Source organism: Protopterus annectens, chromosome 12.part0, assembly GCF_019279795.1.
Source record: "Protopterus annectens isolate FY-2018-M chromosome 12.part0, PAN1.0, whole genome shotgun sequence".
Taxonomy (NCBI): Eukaryota; Metazoa; Chordata; order Ceratodontiformes; family Protopteridae; genus Protopterus; species Protopterus annectens.
The window spans coordinates 95,678,063-95,698,345 of NC_056746.1; the positions used below are offsets into that span (position 1 = coordinate 95,678,063).

General features: G+C 41.0%; 1 protein-coding gene across 1 annotated transcript in view; it reads left to right on the plus strand.

Annotated features, from left to right (window-relative positions):
• NDUFB10 (NADH:ubiquinone oxidoreductase subunit B10) overlaps positions 1–20,283 on the plus strand; it is a 145,988-nt gene that overhangs the window by 61,836 nt on the left and 63,869 nt on the right. The window contains exon 3 of the mRNA XM_044089112.1: positions 16,123–16,262. Coding sequence (XP_043945047.1) covers positions 16,123–16,262 — 140 coding nt within the window. The remainder of the gene's footprint in view (positions 1–16,122; positions 16,263–20,283) is intronic.

Here is a 20,283-nt window from a genome sequence, read left to right on the forward strand (position 1 = left end):
GGTGGAGAAGAGTGTCAGGAGTGATTTGTGACAGATGAGTACCAGTAAGAGTGAAAGGGAAGGTCTACAAGAGGGTAGTGAGACCAGCTATGTTATATGGGTTGGAGACAGTGGCATTGACAAAAAGGCAGGAGTCAGAGCTTGATGTGGCAGAGTTGAAGATGCTAAGATTTGCACTGGATGTGACAAGGATGGACAGGATTAGGAATAAGTATATTAGAGGGTCAGCCCAGGTTGGAAGGTTTGGAGACAAAGCCAGAGAGGCAAGATTACGTTGGTTTGGACATGTGCTGAGGAGGGATGCAGAGTGTATTGGGGAAAAGATGCTAAGGATGAAGCTGCCAGGTTACTGAAAAGAGATAGGCCAAAGATGAGGTTTATGGCTGTGGTGAGAGAGGACATGCAGGTGGTTGGTGTGACACAGCAAGATGCAGAGGACAGGAAAAAATGGAAACAGGTAATCTGCTGTGGCAACCCGTAATGGGAGCAGCCGAAAGAAGACAAAGATCAGTAGTAATGTATAGAGCAAGAATACATGAATTTGGAATTGGGAGGATAATACTAGCTGCCGTTGATGCCAAGCTTTTTCTGATTGTGACATACCAGTTAGTATGGTTGGTTCACTGTACTTCTCCAGTTTAGTTTATATAGTTTTTATTCAGGGAAGCTCCAGTGGAGATCTTGTAAATCATCCCTGTATATGTTTTTTTTGCCAGATACTCCAGTTTCCTTCTATATCCCACAAGCATGATATGGGTGATTTAATGGTCGCCCTAAGTGTGCATGTGCGTGAGCTTCCTGTGACCATATTACTTATTATATGGTTCTACATAACTGATTACTTTAAAGCAAGCATCCAAGCAAGGCATGGCTCCCCCATGATTTGAATTAACAGATGCCAGAAGGTTTATCTAAACCCAAATTTTGCAAGCTGCAAGACTTCTCTTTATCATTGACTAAACAGAGCCCTAAACCACTATACCACACAGCAGAGTAGCAATTGCTTGATCCAGGCAAGTAGTCTTTGGATTCTGGAAAAGTTTCTGCCACTGCTTAATAAATATCAATGCAATGCTGTTTTGTTACTCTCTTCTACTATTTTTGAAAGGTTAGTTATTCAACAGTGGACTTTACTTGGACCGGTTTTATGCCCTTCCAAGTACTGCTGTTGTTTTGCTGGAGTTTGCTGGCATTACTACTTTTATAAATGAAATCAAGTGGAATTATAATAATGATAGTGTATCAGTAGCTGTATTTTCAAGTGGAACTGTGATAATGGTATGTATGATTTCTCCATTTACAATTTTTAATTGTTAAACGATTGTTTTGCTTCTATAACCCAAAATGTCTGTATGCAAATTTGAATTATGTTGTATTTATTGCTTTCTACAAGTTAAATGCTAGTAGTTCTGAAAGCTTGTAATGCAGATTTTGGCAGCAAAAAGTCTGTGATTGATTGGTTCTGAGGTTGATTAAAAGAACAAATGCAGTGTGTATTAACCCCAAAATGCTTGGACATGCCAAACAAAGTAGAAGCATGGAAGATATGTTTTCAGTCTAATTCTAATTATAGTACTGACAGCCCACTGTACACCCTGATATGAATTCAGAAATAGCCAAGGTATGTAGTTTGGCTATTTTCAGTTTCATAATATAAAGTGTATACTGAGCTGCTAAGACCACGACCAGAAACAGAATGAAACCACAGAGTTCCAGCTATTCGGCAATTACAGATGTTGTTTAACACAATATAGTTTGAGTATTACAATATTTAAATACCACACAGAGTATTGCAATATTCAGATGCCACAGAGGAGTCCAGGTATTTTTCTAATGTTGCCTGTTAATCCTGCATTTTTGTATTCATCCTGTATTCATCCAAGTTCCTGACACACAGACTAGCAGTGTGAAGAGTATACAACAGTATCAGAAAGGTGCAGCTTCAGTAATTCAAGAGGTAGCATGCCCATCTTTTGTGTGGAAGGCTGTGGGTTCTATTCCCACACCAAGATGAGTGTGTCATCCTTGAAATGAGATATCAAAGTGAGGTTCCATCTGCTTGAGTTGGTGGTAGCTGAGGTGCAAGTAAAAGATCCCATGGCACCTGTCAAGAAGTGTAGGTGTTCCCCTAGTAGTGTACTTACCGCCTTGGGTTTCCCCTGAAAAAAGCCACAAGTCTAATGGGACTAACCCGGTCAAAAAATGATTAAAAATAAATAAATAAATAAGACCATACATTCATGTGAAAATATGTGCATCACTCAGACATGGAATGCAGTAAAGAAAGGCACTAAAATAATTCTGTAATTTTATATGAAATTTCAGTGGAATTATTTTAATGCAACTTCAGCTGTATATCACATGTATGCTATTTTATCAAAGCAAATATTTAAAAAAAAAATGACTTGTTAGAGTCACCAAGTACCCTTCTGAACCTCTGCTCCCAACCTTCAGCATCTTTTGGCACCCCTGATGTTGGGGTGTGCACGAATAGCATGGTTTGACCAGTCTGAAGTCTTTGCTACTGGACTCTTGAGGCATTTGTTTTTATTAACCCTCAAATTCCAATCACAATACAGCCTTGCTAGAAAATAATATCTGTGGTAGCAAAAAATGACACCTCCAAAATAGAATATGAAGCAAAAACCCACTTAGCATGTAAAAGCACCCTCCCACGACAATCATGTGCAACCACTGGCACAGCATCTACCATTATTGAATGTTACTTCTGTAGCAAGTTTGACTGGTGTCTGTATGATCTGTACACATAAAACTGTTTATACCAAAGACACCAGTTTGATGACTGTGTAAGTGCATTTCTAATAATCTGTATTAGATTACTTTAGTTATATACCACTCCATCAGTTATGTTTCAAGATATGCTAATAACTTCTAAGTTTCAGAAGCAAAATTCCCACGAACAACCTTTTTTTAATCTTTACTTTAGTGGCTGGTGACAACTTATTTTGCACATTATGTTGTCAGCAATACTATGGTATTAAGCATATGGGTTTATTCCACCTACAAGAGTGACTTCTTATAAGAAGTCCTATCATGATATGAAGATATTATATAAAAACAAACTACTTTCCTCCCAACCTATTTTATCTGTTTTCAATTTCAGAAATCTGTTTTATTATCACATCATCTGTGCCTTGATTTTCATAGGCCTAAAAATTTGGGCTCAAACTTTTACTATGGCCTTCTTAACTGATTTACTTTTTATTGTTTGTTTACTTATGCATTTATTTGTTTATGTCTTTATTTAATGTATTTTTTTTGAAAACTGTTGTTCATTTAACAACTAAAGATCATTACTGTACTTGCAGTTTTCCTTTACTTCACAAAATGCAGTCAGCTCCTATTATTCTGTTAACTTTCTATGCCAGTGGTACCAATATTTAAAATATCTCTGATCTGGGGCTATAAAAGGGCCAAAACAAGATTGCAATTACACAGCATTTAACTACATACAAAAAAAATGTGGTGTGGCCATTTCCCCTGCTGATTCGCAGTATACTATTTTGCCTAGGCACCGTAAGTAATCAAATAATATAAAAAAAAAACAGTGCAGCAACCACAGACTATCAGTTTCCATTGAAAATGCTGTTTTCTTTTTTTTTTTTTTGTTTTGCTTTTTATTTCAGGCCACCTCATGCACTAAAAACCAATGATAAAGGCTGTTCCTTTCATTAGTTAGCAGCACAAGTAGCAATACCTCTCAAATATACCTCATTATAAGGAACGTTTTTCACTTTCTGTTTTCAAAGTTCCATGCTACCTGTTTCTACTACCACATCCACAGCAACATCATGTAGAACTGAATGTGTAATGCTGTCTTTCCATACATGATGTCAGAGCTTCTTAAGGTGATCTTTCCACAACCACCTAACCCAGTGTCCCACTTTCCCACTCCTACCCCGATAGTCAACAAGCCAGACTGCGCCCCCCCCCCCCTTGCAAATTCCTGGATCCGCCACTGCTATTTGCATCCTTTTTCTTCACAGTGGGAATATGGGTAGTTGAGAATTAATCTTTAATTGTTTCATGGGATTAATAGTTTTGGTAATGGGGTTAGGGTATTTAAGAACAGAATTTCTAATGGCATTATATCTGATGAAGTCCTAGAGGACAAAATTGTGGTGATTTTGTTAAGTGTTGCTAAAGGATTCTTACTATAACTTTTCTTATTATAACTTTGGAAGCGGTGTCTGCTTTCATCTGGTGCCTCCAAGGGCCTCTTACAGTTTAGTGGTTGCTGCTGGTTGCAGTCCTTGGGCACTTTGTTCCTTTTGTTTCTCTTATCTTTAAAAAGTGTACTTTGTTTTGGTCTTTATTTGTGGTTTTGGGTTAATTTCTTGTGCATGGAAATTGAAAAGTGTGGATTGTAGTGATTCAAGTTGTTTTTGGTAGCTTTTTTTTTTTTTTCAGATTGGTACAACCATGGAGTTAGTATATGTAGGTTTAGGGGGAATGCAGGGGCATTGCTCCCTGCAAAATAAATAAAAATGCTATTTGTTATTTTAATGCATAGTTTGCATGTTTTGATGTTTTACAGTTCAGTCATGTGACTCTTGGGTCATGTTTCAAAGATTTTTTGGTATTTTGGGTTTATCGTTTTGGATTTTCGTTGTGTGTGTGTATGGTGTGCACATCACATATGGTGTATATATCATAAATTTGTTGTGTGTGTATGGTGTGCACATCACGTATGGTGTATATATCATGTATACTTTACTTTGTTAAACTTTTCATTTATCTGTATTCTCTTATTCTGACTGTCTGTGTGTATTTACAGTTACAAAATTTGAAGTTTCCAGCATTAAAAAATTTGAAAACAAAGTCTTTGTCTTCTTAGAAAGTAACACTTTCCTCAAGTGTGTGTTTTTAATTGCAAGTTTCATAACATTGAGGGATAAGGCCCTAACTGTGGTCCAGGTTACCCAGGTATGATAAGTGACGTGGGCATCTGAGGTGCTGTCAGGAAAGGATGTGTGCCCATCCCAGGGGTGGCATCCATCTCAGCATTTCCTTTTGTGGAGGCATGATTCATAGACGGGAGTAGCCCTTGCCTGTAACAAGCGAACACTGGGCAAGGGGTTAAGGGGTAGGCCATCTTTTAATAAAATTTCCTGGTAGAAGCAGTCAGTGACATGATCCTGGAGAACACCCTTAGGTTCCACACACACTCCGCCTTAGACCAGACATGGTCTGAGGCTGTAGGAGAGGCTTGTAGACCTAGTGATGGATAGAGGCACTGTGGTAACCTGGAAAGAATGATGCAGGATGGAATGAATAAAAATATGTTCTTAATTAACATTCCAATCCAAGAAATAACCCCCCCCCCCCTAAAGATTTGTATTTTGTACTAGAGAAATTTTAATTACTTCTCCATTTAAGTCTCTCTCCTGGAAAATGATCTCTCTGTAGCCATTATTTTTGTGTGGAGAATCTTGGAACTTCAGTGTGTGGAAAAGAAAACCCCAAGTGCAGTGATCTTGTGAACAACTTACCCTTTTTATGTGAGAATTACCCAGGGAATCCGATCTGAACCAGTCCATCAGCCTTCCCAGTTTTGAACTGCCTGGAAAAAAAAAAGACTATTTGCTGTACTCTATGGATATGCATAGACAGCTGAGGATTAGTTGTGTAGAACAAAATCAGAATATATATTCCAACTATTTGTAGCCTTCTGCAGGTGTAAACATTGACTGTAGATGATTGTCACTGTGGAGGTGACACCCCAATCCCACGTGGATGGATGTCTTTTTCCGACTAGGCACAAAAGTATTTAAGATCATTCTAAGTAGATGGCTATCGGTGCATTAAATTTTGCTATTTAAATTTTACTGCTACTGTAGAAAGTACCTGGTCTAAAGCAGAAATAACTGGTTCTACCCATGGCTAGGGACAGCAGCTGATCCCCACCCCCATCAGCTGTAAATACGTTCCCCAGTTAAACTTTTTCTTTTTATAGGTTCATACTAGGCTATCTGCCCTAGGGCATTTATAAGCTTAGCCAGAGTGTGTTTGGCTTCCGCCACCCATTTTAAATTAATTTTGCTATGCCCTTTTTCGAGGTTAGTATACTGTGCCTCTGTCTAACAGTGACACAGAAGTGATACCCGGGGTAAACCTATGATCCCCCATCCACTACAAGATTCGTCTTGAAGAGAGTCAATGAGGGACTCTGCCTAACCTGGATTGGGATTTTATTCCAGAGTGAAGGGAGCCTCTGGGTTATGAATCTGTCCTTCCAGCATGTCCTATTTATTTCAGTGCTGAAGTTCAAGTCTCTCGAGCGTGTAGCTCGATAGGATTTGGATTTTCTGAGGTGCAGCATGTCCATTAATTCCGGGTTGGACATGGCTTTATACGTCAGGCGCAAATCGCCTCTGAACAGGCGGTATGCCACTGAGTAGAGCTGGAGTTTCTTTAACCGGGCAGCATATGGCATCTGTTTGAGCCCTTTGATCCTCTTGGTGAGGTACTTTTGGGGTCTTTCCAGTTGCTGCAGGTGTCTGGTAAGGTACATCCCAAAAGGGGCATTGTACTCATTATGGGCCTGATGAGGGATGAGTAGAGAGGCAGGATGACCTGCCCTGATCTAGATGTGAATCCCTTCATGATTAGGTGGGCTATATAAAATGTTTTTCTAACCACTTTGGCCACGTGGTTGTCAAATGAGAGATTGCTATCAACTTGGGTCCCCAGGTCCCTAATTACTTCTTCTGTACTTAATGGATTACCACCTATGTGGTAATTTGTGACACTTTGTTTTGCCATAGGGGATGACTATACACTTTTTGGTGTTTAGCTTGAGGCCATGGCTCTGGCACCTGTTGTCTGTTTCTATGAGGCCCTTTTGGAGGATGCTTGTGTCGGCTGGAGAGTCGATTATGGCGCCCAGTTTGCAGTCATCTGTGAACTTGGTCAGCCACAGTCCTTCCATGTTGGCCTGTACCTCCGAGAAATATATACTGAACAAGAGAGGTCCCAGGACTGAGCCTTGTGGGGCACCACTTGTAACTGGTTTGGAGTCTGACATAGCTCCAGCAATTCTAACCATGTGGGTTCTGTCCTTGAGCCAGTTTGCAACCCATCTAGTGACATAGGGGTTTATATTTAAGCTGGTGAGCTTATCTATAATGCCTGAGTGGGGTATTATATCGAAGGCTTTTCCGAGGTCCAGGTAGGCTGTGTGGACCACCTTCCCCTCGTCAATGGCCTTGGTGACTGTTTCAAAGAAATCAACCAGGTTTAAGAGGCAGGATCTGCCCTTAGCAAAGCCGAACTGGGTAGGATCCAGTGTCTGTAGGTCCCCAATATCTTTATTTATGAGGTCCATGATGATCCTTTCCATAGCTTTGCAGACCAAGCTAGTCAGGCTTATGGGGCGATAGTTTCCAGGATCCTTTGAGGCACCACCTTTGTGGAGAGGGACCACAGTTGCTGTACACCACTCTTTGGGTACATATCCTGTAGTAAGGCTGAGATTGAACAGTAGTTTTATGTTTGGGTTTATATATAGGTGTGTGTGTGTGTGTGTGTGTGTGTGTGTGTGTGTGTGTATGTATATATGTGTGTGTATGTATATATATATATATATATATATATATATATATGTGTGTGTATATATATATATGTATATATATATATATGTATATATATATGTGTGTGTGTTTAAATGTGTGTGTGTGTTTATATATATATATATATATATATATATATATATATATATATATATATATATATATATATATATATATATATATATATATATATATATATATATATATATATATATATATGTGTGTGTGTGTAAAACTCCACTGAAGAAGGCCAGGAGCCGAAACCGGTTTGGATTTAAACATAGTGCTATTTGCAACTTAATTGAACATATGGTGTCTATTTTCGCTATTTGCTGGTCGCTGGTGTTTTTTACTTAAGTGTACCAGGACTTGTCAGAGATTTGGCATGTATGTCTAGGCTTAAAAAGGTCCTTCGTTGGGTTCATAGCTGTTTACTGGGCTCTGTACATTATGTGTAGACTGTGTTTACACTTCGATCTTTATGACTGAATAGATAGCAGAAAAAGGGATGTATGTATATCTCCTAAATATGCAGCAAAGTCCAGAAGACTTAGGAGCTTTGCCTGGAAGTGTTTTTGTAAGTATTTTTATACCCCAAGTAGACTCTCGGGTACCCTAAGTAGACTCTCATTTTTTCTCCGGTAGATAGCAAATGTTGGAAGTATGATGGGCAAGAAAGAGATAGCTGGGAACATTTTTGGGAGTGTAATGAGCTGGCAGAGTTTTGGGATTTCCTGCAGACCGCTCTGTTAGAGATGCTGGGTAAGTAGATTGGCCTGACTGGGGAGATGATTTTTTTTGAGTTGTGCTACAGAATCAGAATTGCCTATACATGGTGAGGCCTTGCTGAGTCTAATTATGGTGGCTGCCAAAAAATCAATTACTAGAAAATGGAAATCAAAGTCTAAACCAACTTTACTAGAAGTAGTGAATATAGTAACAGAGGTAAAACAACTGAAACTGGGATCTTTACAAAAGGGAATGAGCAAACTATATAGGAAAAAATGGGAATTGTGGGAATAATATATGCAGAGCAGGAAAGAGGTTTAAGAGGCAGGATTTGAATTAGCTGTATAATGCTTAACTGGCAATAACTGGATGGTTTATAAGTGATTGATGTATAATGTTTACAACTACAGTTGTTTCAATGGGTTTACTATTAAAATTTCGAAACAAACTCCGTCGACTGTACTATTGTCTAACACGGAAGTTCGAAAACGGTAATATCGATGAAAAAAAAACCTAGGAACGGGTTTTAACATGGGTCGAGATGGGTGTTCAGTGTTATTCCAAACTACAAACATCTCCCCTATCTCGACCCATGTTAAAACCCGTTCCTAGGTTGTTTTTTTGTCATCGATATTACCGTTTTCGAACTTCCGTGTTCGACAATAGTACAGTCGACTGAGTTCGTTTTGAAATTTTAATAGTAAACCGTTTCAATGGTGTCTGTGATGTAAACTGTTTGCAACTAAAAGTGATATCATTTTTTATGTTTTCATGTATGTAAATGCAAGATTGCCCTTGTCATATGTGTACATTTAATAAAGCTGTTTTGAAAAAAAAAAAACAGCACAAAAAATGTGGTAGGGATGTTCTTGCATACCAGTTGTGTATACTTGGTGTAGATATTAATGAATCAGGACCATAATCTGTAAAACAATAGTTAAAAACAGAATGAAAGAACAACAGTGAGTTGTATTACAAATCATTTCTTCTTCGTAAAACCTAATGACACCCCTGGGCATTTCTTTACAGTCAGCCCAGTGACTTGCAGGCATCTAATATTGCTTGTATACATTTAGTTTAGTATAGCAAAATTGTGCTTCATATAAAAAGGTTTAATAACGTGTATTGATACTTGACTTCTGTCTAGTGCATACAAAGAGGTATTAAGCAGTATTCTTGTACTGTTGTCAAGATTTTCAGTTTTATTGAAATATTACAACCAAACAACAAAGCAGAACTGCTTGCCCTCATGAAAACTCACAGGTGAGTGAACAAAATGCTGCTGACATTGTGTCTAACTTGAATGTTTACTGATGCAAATTGATGACTGAAGTTACAAAAGTTAATATTCACCATGTTTATTGTGTTGCATCTAATTTGAGACATCTAATGAGTGCTGCCAGAGACATGATCATTTGTTTGAACTGTGAGAATATTACTTGATTTTTCAAAAGGCTGAAGATCTAGAGTCCAAACTTCCAGAGGTCCACTTGATGAAATGAGAACATTTTCCATGTAACTATATCTGTAAATATGGACAAGTGTTTGTTCATTCTTAGACTTTCTTACTCCCCTTCTTCACTCATTCCCTTAACTTTGATCAGTTCTCTCCCTTGACTTCCTAAATATGCCCATAACCCTGTTTATTTTCCATTCATATTGCAATTTATATTTGTATTATACTAACTTGCCTTAAATTTTAGCCAGTTTAGAGAAATTGATCTAAATATTTAAATCATTGTAATATAAGTTGTATATATCCTTAACCAATGTTTTCACTTTGTGTGATTTGATATAATTATTTAAAATGTAGATGCTTTTGTATTATTTTTGAAGATTGTAAAATTATTGATGTTTTTCGTGTTTCACTGTTGCAATCATCACATTTGGGTTTTCTGCTTGCAGTAGCCCTCAGTCGGCCTGATTATCAAAGTCTTGGGTCCTGCGTCGGTTGCTGTCTCATCTTCCGTGACGTTGGGTAGTCAGGGGTATAAAGCATGCAGCCAATGCCATTACATCAGTCTTTCTTCCAGTACGGTACCCAAAGCAGAAGCAGTTCGCAAGTGCCGGTCGGCCGACTCCTGAAATTTTAATTTTCAAGTTTCAGAACCGAAGTCTACCACGTTGGGGAAACTTTTTCTTGCTCTAAACCGATATCAGTAAAAGTCAGTAATTGTATTTCTTGTGGAAAGCAAATACCTCATAAAGATTTTAATTCGTACTGTATTCCTTGCCTATGCCCTGACCACGACGTGCCTCGCTGTCGGTTTTGTGCCTTATTTAAGCAACAAACTATTCATCATCAGTATATTTACGCTTTTAAATATTTTGGTACTCTGTTCAGTTATCCAGATATCTCTTCGGTAAGCCATCCGACTACCGACATTCCGAAAAAACGCAAAGATAAAGACAGAGACAGGCCGCCTAGGTCCAAAGCTGCCGAAGACGCTTCTCCTAAGCCAGTCGCCAGTACTCAGTGAGGCACTTTCACAGCCCCTGATACCCACTACTTCAGATTAGCAGGCCTCTACTGAAACCCATTCGGAGTCCAGTATGCCGTGAGATGCTTCAACTGTGGAACTTGCAGATGTCTTTACCTTGGATGGATCTGGAGCCGCTGTGCAGGCACAGGCTTCTGAAGTTGTATTCAGGCCTACTGACTTGCATATTAAACCAATGCCATCTTCTTCTTCAAGGCCTAAAACTCGAACCATGCCTAGAAAACCAACGCCCAGACCGCATGGTCAGGCCTCTATGCCTAAAAAACAAATGATAAGAATGGCTGAAAACCATATTACCTTGATCAGGGGAAGCCAACCTTCTCTTTCTAAGAGACCTAGGACTGAATTTGCTTATGATACTTCTGACCAGGATTCTGAAATTTCTGTTTCCTCTGATGACCAGGATTTACCCTTATCTACCTATGAGGATTCGATGCAGAGGACTCTGTTCTCTCTGCTGTCCCCCCCACAGGATTTCTCTTTTGATGAAACCTTGCATACTCTTAGGGAGCATTTTCGCTGGGAAAGCCAGGATTACACTGATTCTAAAAAAAGGCTTAGGGATTTTTTACTCCTGCCCCAACACAGGCTTTTAGCTATCCCTCCTTTACTAGACATTGTTGATGATGCCTTTTTGGAATCTAGCTTGGCCCCTGACTCTCTACCTCCTGCTCCCAGAAAACCTGATGGATATTACAGGGTTCCTGACTCTCTCACAAGTTCCTTTTTAAAAATCCTACTGCGGATCCTGAGACCATTTCACAGGGACCCAAGGGCATTAAGGCTACTACTGCCAAAAATCCTACCCCTCTGATAGAGACCCCAGGGTGCTGGATAGTTGGGGTAAGAAGGTTTACACTTCTGCAACCTTGGCCATTAGGGCCTTAAACTGCCAGTTTTATATGTTAAAGTATCAGCAGCATATTATTGGATTGCTTAAACAGAAAGTGATGTTGATTCCTGACTGTGCTGAAAATAAGGATTTACAGGATTTAATGCATTCTGCTGAACAGGTTGGAAAACCATACTTTGCAATATGGTTTTGATTCAGTAGAGGCATCTTGCAGGGCTGCTGTCACTGGGTCTGTACTTAGAAGGCATGCTTGGCTAAAGGAGCAGTCTTTGCCAGATCATGTTAAAGCTAAGTTGCTGGATGCTCCCTTAAATCAGGACCGCCTGTTTGGCAACAGAGCAGAAGAAGTTCTTAAAAAGATGGAGGAAAAAGCTAAATCTATGCAAACTGTTAATGATTTCCTACAAGTACAGCCTCCCAAGATTTCATAGGCATTGGCCTTCTAAGAATTGGTCCTATCCTGCCTCTTCCAGGCCTTCTCAGTCCAAACCCAGAACCAGCAGAACACCCAGGCTTCAGTCCCAGGGTACACACAGGACTAAGCAGTGGGGGGCTCCCACTTCCAAATCAGGGAGTAGTAAGACCCCCCCCCCATGGTAAGCTGTCTTCATGACTTAAATTTAAAACTTCCAAGCACTTCTCAACTGATTGCTCCTTTAGGGGGAAAGATTGCTTTGCAAGCAAAAAACTGGGAACTCATTACCCAGAACAAATGGGTTTTAAATATTGTTTCCCAAGGATACAGATTTCATTTCCACACGTTACCAACCCCAAACAGTTGGCCAGATCTACCCCCAAATCAGTGGGCAGAGGCTCAAAAGCACATATTCTCTCTCTTAAGCATAAAGGCTATTCAAACTGTACCAGAAGAGGAAAAGGGACAAGGTTTCTACTCAAAGACATTTCCTGGTACCCAGAAAAGACAACTCGTGGTGTCCTGTCTTGGACCTTTCTATCTTAAAACACCTTTTTGGTGATTCCAAAATTCAAGATGCTAACTCTTCACCAGTTGCTTCCTATGCTAGGCAAAGATGCCTGGTTGGCAACCCTGGATTTAAAGGAAGCGTACCTGCACATCCCAATCAGGAAGTCTTGCAGAAGATACCTATGCTTCAAAGCAGGCTACATGCACTATCAGTTCTCTGCACTGCCCTTTGGCTTGTCTACTGTGCCCAGGATATTCACAAAGTGCCTAGCTCCAGTCATTGCATCTTGCAGGCAAAGAAATATTCAAATGTACCCATACCTGGATGATTGTCTAATTTAGGCAGAAAGCCAGGACATACTTTTGAATCATCTGGCATTTGTACAAAAGGTGTTAACTTGTCTGGGGTACATCATAAACGAAAAGAAATCACATCTGGTACCCCGTCAACAAATTATATTCCTGGGAGCAAGCTTGAACACAACTTCTCAGATGGCTTTCCTCACGCCAGAGAAACAAATTAATTTGACAACTTACTTCTAACGGCCACAAAAACCCTGCTATCTGCAAGGCAAATACTGCAAGCCTTTGAGTTCATGGCCTCCTGCATTCTACTAATTCCATATGCAAGACTGCATATGAGGAAACTATAATGGTATTTAAAAAGCCTATGGTTGTCAACATTCTCAAGATCTAGAAGCAATGATTCCTATTATACCTTGCCTACGGTTAGAGTTACTTCTGTGGGCAGAGGCCTGGCACCAAAACAAGGAACTACCATTCACTCTACCCCCTGCCGACCAAACCCTAACTACAAACGCATCAGACTATGCATGAGGGGCTCACCTGCAGGGAAGTGCATTCAGGGCAAATGGAACCCAAGTCAAATGCACCTGCATATCAATCAAAAAGAAATGTTAGCTGTACAGAATGCTCTGACAGCCTTCAAGGACCACCTTCTTCCAGGACAATTAATGGTAAAGACGGACAACACCACTGTTATGTGGTACATAAACAAGCAGGGGGGGTATCCATTCTTACCCCCTCTGCAGACTAGCCATGGCTGTGTGGAACACAGCCTTGAGCTACCAAGTGCATCTACAGGCTCAATTCCTGCCAGGAAAACTAAATACACTGGCAGACGGGCTAAGCAGAAATCTCATGGACCCACACGAGTGTAAATTGGAACCAAAGACTTTCAACATGTTGATAAACAAATGGGGGAGCCCAGATATTAGACCGGTTTGCCTCCACCGAGAACTACCAGTTGGAAAAATTCTGCACAAGGACGCCCCACAAACAAGCTTGGAAAGTGGATGCTCTGCCCTTCAGCTGGAAAAATCTATTGGTTTATGCCTTTCCTCCACTGCCTCTTCTCTCCAATGTACTACTAAAGATCAAACAGGACAAACCAAGGACAATACTGATTGCACCAGACTGGCAACACCAACACTGTTACCCCTTCTTGTGCAGTGTGTCACTGCTGGCTCCATGGTACCTGCCTCAGACCCCTACCCTGCTATCACAGCAGGAGAGACAGATTCTGCACCCTCGGCTTCAAACCCTGAACCTGGCAGCCTGGCTAATTATCTAATCTCTCCATTACCATCCCTCAGTAAACAAGTGTTGGATGTCATTTTGGAGGCAAGGAGGCCTAGTATTAGAAAATCTTATGCTGAAAAATGGAAGAAATTCTGTGCCTGGAACCAAACTCAAGGGATGGCCACAGCAGCGCCCGACTTACCTCAGATTCTTCAATACTTAACTGAGATGCTTCACAAGGGCCTTTCTTTTTTGTCCATCAAAATTCACGCCTCAGCCATTTCAGTTTATTACAACACAGAACCACCCCTCTTCTCTCATCCACTGCTCAAGCAGTTCCTCAGAGGGGACAAAAATTTAAGACCACCCAGGAGAGCCCCAACTCCAGCCTGGGACCTTAACTTTGTATTGGAAAAACTCACTCTTCCTCCTTTTGAGCCAGCTGCTAGTGCAGATTTAAAATTCCTTTCTTGGAAAACAGCCTTCCGTTTAGCAATCACTTCAGCAAGAAGGGTATCTGAACTACAGGCCCTTATGGCAGTGGAGCCTTTCATCATCTTTCATGCGGACAGGGTGTCCCTCAGAACCAAACCTCCTTCATGCCCAAGGTGGTATCCAGTGTGGCTCTTAATCAGTCCATTCATTTGCCAGCCTTCTTTCCTAATCCACAGAACAAAGGGGAACGGTTACTGCACTCCTTAGATGTGCACAGACAACTTAGATTTTACTTGGACAGGACTAAACCTCAAAGGAAATCTGAACAACTGCTGATGGCATTTGCTGCAGGGGCAGAAGGGAAGGCTATTTCAAAGCAAACCATTTCTAAATGGATAGGCCATTGCATTCATTTCTGCTGTAAGCACTATGGAAAACCTATCCCTAGGGGATTAGACCCCATTCAGCTAGGGCTTTATCTACCTCTACAGCCTTTCTCAGAGATGTCCCTACCAGGGACATCCTAGAAGCTGCTACCTGGAGTTCTGTACATACTTTCACCAAGCATTACCATTTGCCAATTTTCTCTAAATCCAGAGCTGGCTTTGCCACTGCAGTCTTGCAAGGCCTTATTACTGGTCCTAATGCTATCTAAATTCCTCCTCCCGTCCTTAGCTTTGGGAATCTACCCAAATGTGATGACTGCAACAGTGAAACACAAAGAACATAGTACAGTTGTGTACACTTACCATAAATGTAGATGTTCGAGTGTATTCACTGTTGCAGTCCTGGTTACCCTCCCTCCAGCCCCCTGACTTTTGGTGTATTTGCTTTTTTGTTGGAGGTATACCCTTGTATGTATGTGTGTGTGTGTGTGTGTGTGTGTGTGTGTGTGTGTGTGTGTGTATAATATATATATATATATATATATATATATATATATATATATATATATATGCTTCCCATTAGATCTGACATCAGGGGCAAGAAAAACTGATGTAATGGCATCGGCTGCATGCTTTATACCCCTGACTACCTGACGTCACAGAAGATGAGACAGCAACCGACGCAGGACCCAAGACTTTGATAATCAGGCCAACTGAGGGCTACTGCAAGCAGATAACCTCAAATGTGATGACTGCAACATCAAATACACTCGAACATCTACATTTATGGTAAGTGGACACAACTGTAATTTCTTAAAATGTTTCACTTTTGGAGCTTTTCTTCCTGGGCCTCTGCTGAAAATAGGCACCTGCTCAGTCAGACTTTCCTGGTAATCGAATGTCAATCAAGCAGTAAATAAATACTGTAAATGCTTGCTTGTGTTCCACCTTCAGCATGTGCCCACCTTTTGTGAATCATTGTTTGGTCAGTTTTGTCAAGAAAATAGTCCAAGACTGGTATTCAAAATCTGGTATAAAGTTCTGTAGTACTCTTATGGACGATAATTTCTTTTTTTGTTCAGAATGGGTTCTTTTTGTTGCATTAAAATAAGAAATATGGCCATTTTGATGGCTTACCACTTTTCTCCACTCTTTTCAGTAAAGTTGATCAGGAGATCATAAAGATCGTACAGGACAGAATGAAGGCCTGTCAGCAGAGAGAAGGCGAAAGTTATATGCAGAACTGTAGGAAGGAGGTGGAGCTGTTCAAACAAACCGCTAAAGCTTACCAGTCGAGATGTAAGTGTTTCGGGTGCACATTTCACAATGTTTTGTAACTGCGAACAGTGCCTAATGTGTGAACTGTTGGGCATATTTGAATTGCATGTTGTGGTTTGTTTTTCTTACTTAGGATATGAATTGGATTCCTTCTGTATGGGACAGGTTCTCTTATTTCGACATAGTCGAGCATTTCCAGTACAAATGCCATTTGATCTGCACATCTGCAATTCTTGGCCTTAACACTCCCACGGTCACTCTGCTCTGTTTTGGAAATGCTGTATCTTCAGGTCCTTGTTATGTTACTGGCACTTTGTGAGGTAGTTGTGGTGACAGCAAATATAATTGGTTGGTGTATCTTGGGGACTGAGGGGGAAATTATGCCTCTTTGCTATTTCCTGAGAAGACAGCAGGTATATTAGGTGATGCAGACAGCAGGCTTACAAAAGCAGGGCCCCTGAAACAAAGAAATGAGTCTACTGTTCACTAAAGGCCTTCTCCATTGAATTCCCTCAGTGATGCTGCAAACTTGGCAGCTTTGTTTTGGAGACTGTTGACAAGGCATGCAAATTATATGAAAAACAAAATGATTTCAGAGATAACAAAAGTACCACTATGACTCTTGTCATAGCTCATGCTGGTGTCAGTGACTTAAGGTATACCTCCCTGGACTATAGGAAGAGAAACCTGATGGAGCTCTCAGGCTGTGTCCAAGGCATGTATGAGTCTAGCATAGATCAACATTCTACCATCTACAAGGATGCTGCTGCTACTTGAGTAAAAAATGATTGACTTCAATAATTGGCTTAATTTTTCATGTCATTCAAAGGGAGTCCAGTATTTGTCAGCCTGGGATTTGGGACATTATGTAAACAGTAACCTTTCTAATGACAATGGATGCATGTTCGGTGAAAGTCCTCCTTCATACTGCACAGCTTAAAAACAAAGGGATTCTGTCTAGATCTAGGGATGTCATTAGCTTAATGAGAAATGAGTAAAAGGGGGCAGTCATTGACTATAATTCCCCCTTTGGCATGTGTCATCCAGACACATGCAACAACTGGAATGCCCACAGAGATTACTAAAAGGATACAAGGATTAAACAACATGTCCTACATGGACCAACTCAAAGCCCTGTCACTTTACTTTGTATTGTGTAAACTGCTAACGGATGAACTGTGTCTGGCATACAAGAAGTCCTCCAACCCAGTACTGATGGGCTTACTGCACATCAAGTCAAATGGCATCAGAAATACTCAGTCTGTGGATCTAAACCTGATTTGTAACATTAACAGAATGGCTTAGAGGGACAGGTAGAGGGAGAGGTATATCTCACAGAGGACACCACTGCACTGGAACAGACTCCCATCCACATAAAACAAAGTTCATCCCTGTCCATATTCAAGGGCAGCTTGGATCTGTGGATGGGAAATGGAAACGTTAACCCAAAACTGCCCCTGTACTACTAATGGATAGAGGCAACTCCTAAAAGCTTTATCACATGCATGAGTCCCCTCAAATTTATCCACAGTATGATCCCAGTTATTCTCACTAGGGTAATGTATAATTATTGAGAATGGGATAAGAACACCAGTCTACCACCAAATGGGATAGGTTAATTCAAGGACCAAAAGGGAAATTTGGTAGACTTAAAATGGTTCGCAAAGGCTGCTAGCTTAGTACTTGCCTCCTTCTTCTTCTTTCAGCTGCTCCCATTAGGGGTCGCCACAGCGGGTCATCTGTTTCCATTTATTCCTGTCCTCTGCATCATGCACTGTCACACCAACCATCTCTGTCCTCTCTCACCACGTTCATAAACCTTATCTTAGGCCTTCCTCTTTTCCTATTACCTGGCAGCTTCATCATTAGCATCTTTTTCCCCAATATACTCTGCATCCCTCCTCAGCACATGTCCAAACCAACGTAATCTTGCCTCTCTGGCTTTGTCTCCAAACCTTCCAACCTGGGCTGACCCTCTAATATACTTATTCCTAATCCTGTCTACCCTCGTCACACCCAGTGCAAATATTAACATCTTTAACTGTGTCACGTCCAGCTCTGACTCCTGCCTTTTTGTCAATGACACCATCTCCAACCCATATAACATAGCTGGTCTCACTACCCTCTTGTAGACCTTACCTTTCACTCTTACTGGTACTAGTCTGTCACAAATCACTACTGACACTCTTCTCCACCCACTCCATCCTGCCTGTACTGTCTTCTTCACCTCTCTTCCACACTCACCATTACTATGAACTGTTGATCCCAAGTATTTAAACCCATCCACCTTCGCCACCTCTACTCCCTGCATCCTCACCATTCCTCTATCCTCTCTCTCTCTCCCATTCACACACATATATTCTTAGTCCTGCTGACCTTCATTCTTCTTCTCTCTAGAACATATCTCCACCTCTCCAGGGTCTCCTCCACCTGTTCCCTACCCTCACTACAGATCACAATGTCATCTGCAAACATCATAGTCCACGGGGACTTCTGTCTGATCACGTCTGTCAACCTGTCCATCACCATTTCAAATAAGAAAGGGTTCAGAGCTGATCCTTGATGTAATCCCACCTCCACCTTCCCTCCACCTTAAACGCATCCATCACTCCCACCGCAGACCTGACCGCTGTCACACTACCCTCGTACATATCCTGTACCACTCTTTCATACTTCTCTGACACTCCCAATTTCCTCATACAATATTAGAACTCCTCTCTAGGCACCCTGTCATATGCTTTCTCTAAGTCCACAAAGATATGATGCAACTCCTTCTGACATTCTCTGTACTTCTCCATCAACACTCTCAGAGCAAACATCGCATCTGTAGTGCTCTTTCCTGGCATGAAACCATACTGCTGATAACTAATCATCGCCTCCCTTCTTAACCTAGCTTCCACTACTTTTTCCCATAACTTCATGCTGTGACCGATCAATTTAATCCCTCTGTAGTTACTACAGCTCTGCACATCACCCTTATTCTTAAAAATCGGTACCAAAACACTTTTTTTCCATTCCTCAGGCATCCTCTCACTTTCCAAGATTTCATTAAATAATCTAGTTAAAAACTCCACTGCCATTTCACCTAAACACCTCAATGCTTCCACAGGTATGTCATCTGGACCAACAGCCTTTCCGTTCTTTATCCTCTTCATAGCTATCCTTACTTCCTCCTTGCTAATCCACTGCACTTCATGATTCACTATCCGCACATCATCCAACCTTCTCTCCCTCTCATTCTTTTCATTTATCAACCCCTCAAAGTACTCTTTCCATCTGCTCAACACACTCTCCTCGCTTGTGAGTATGTTTCCCTCATTATCCTTTATCATCTTTACCTGCTGCACATCTTTCATAGCTCGGTCCCTTTGTCTAGCCAATCGGTACAGGTCCTTTTCTCCCTCCTTAGTGTCCAACCTTTCATACAACTTTTCATACGCCTTATCCTTAGCCTTTGCCACCTCTCTCTTTGCCATGCACCTCATCTCCTTATACTCTTGTCTACTTTCTTCATCTTTCTAACCATCCCACTTCTTCTTTGCCAACCTCTTTCTCTGTATACTCTCCTGTACTTCTTTATTCCACTACCAGGTCTCCTTGTCCTCCTTTCTTCTTTCCAGATGTCACACCAAGCGCCTTTCTAGCCATCTCACTTACTAGCTCTGCTGTAGATGCCCAGCTATTCGGTAACTCTTCACTGCCACCCAGTGCCTGTCTTAATTCTTCCCTGAACTCCACCTCACAATTACCCTTTTTCAGTTTCCACCATTTGATCCTTGGTGCTGCCCTCACACTGCTCTTCATCTTCTTGATCACCAATGTCATCCTACAAACCACCATCCTATGCTGCCTAATTACACTTTCCCCTGCCACCACTTTACAATCTCCTTCAGACTGGCCCTTTTACATAAGATATAATCCACCTGTGCGCATCTTCCTCCACTCTTGTATGTCACCCTATGCTCCTCACTCTTGTTAAAATACATATTCACCACAGCCAAATCCACTACCATCAGACCTTCTGCATTCCTTTCCTTAACAC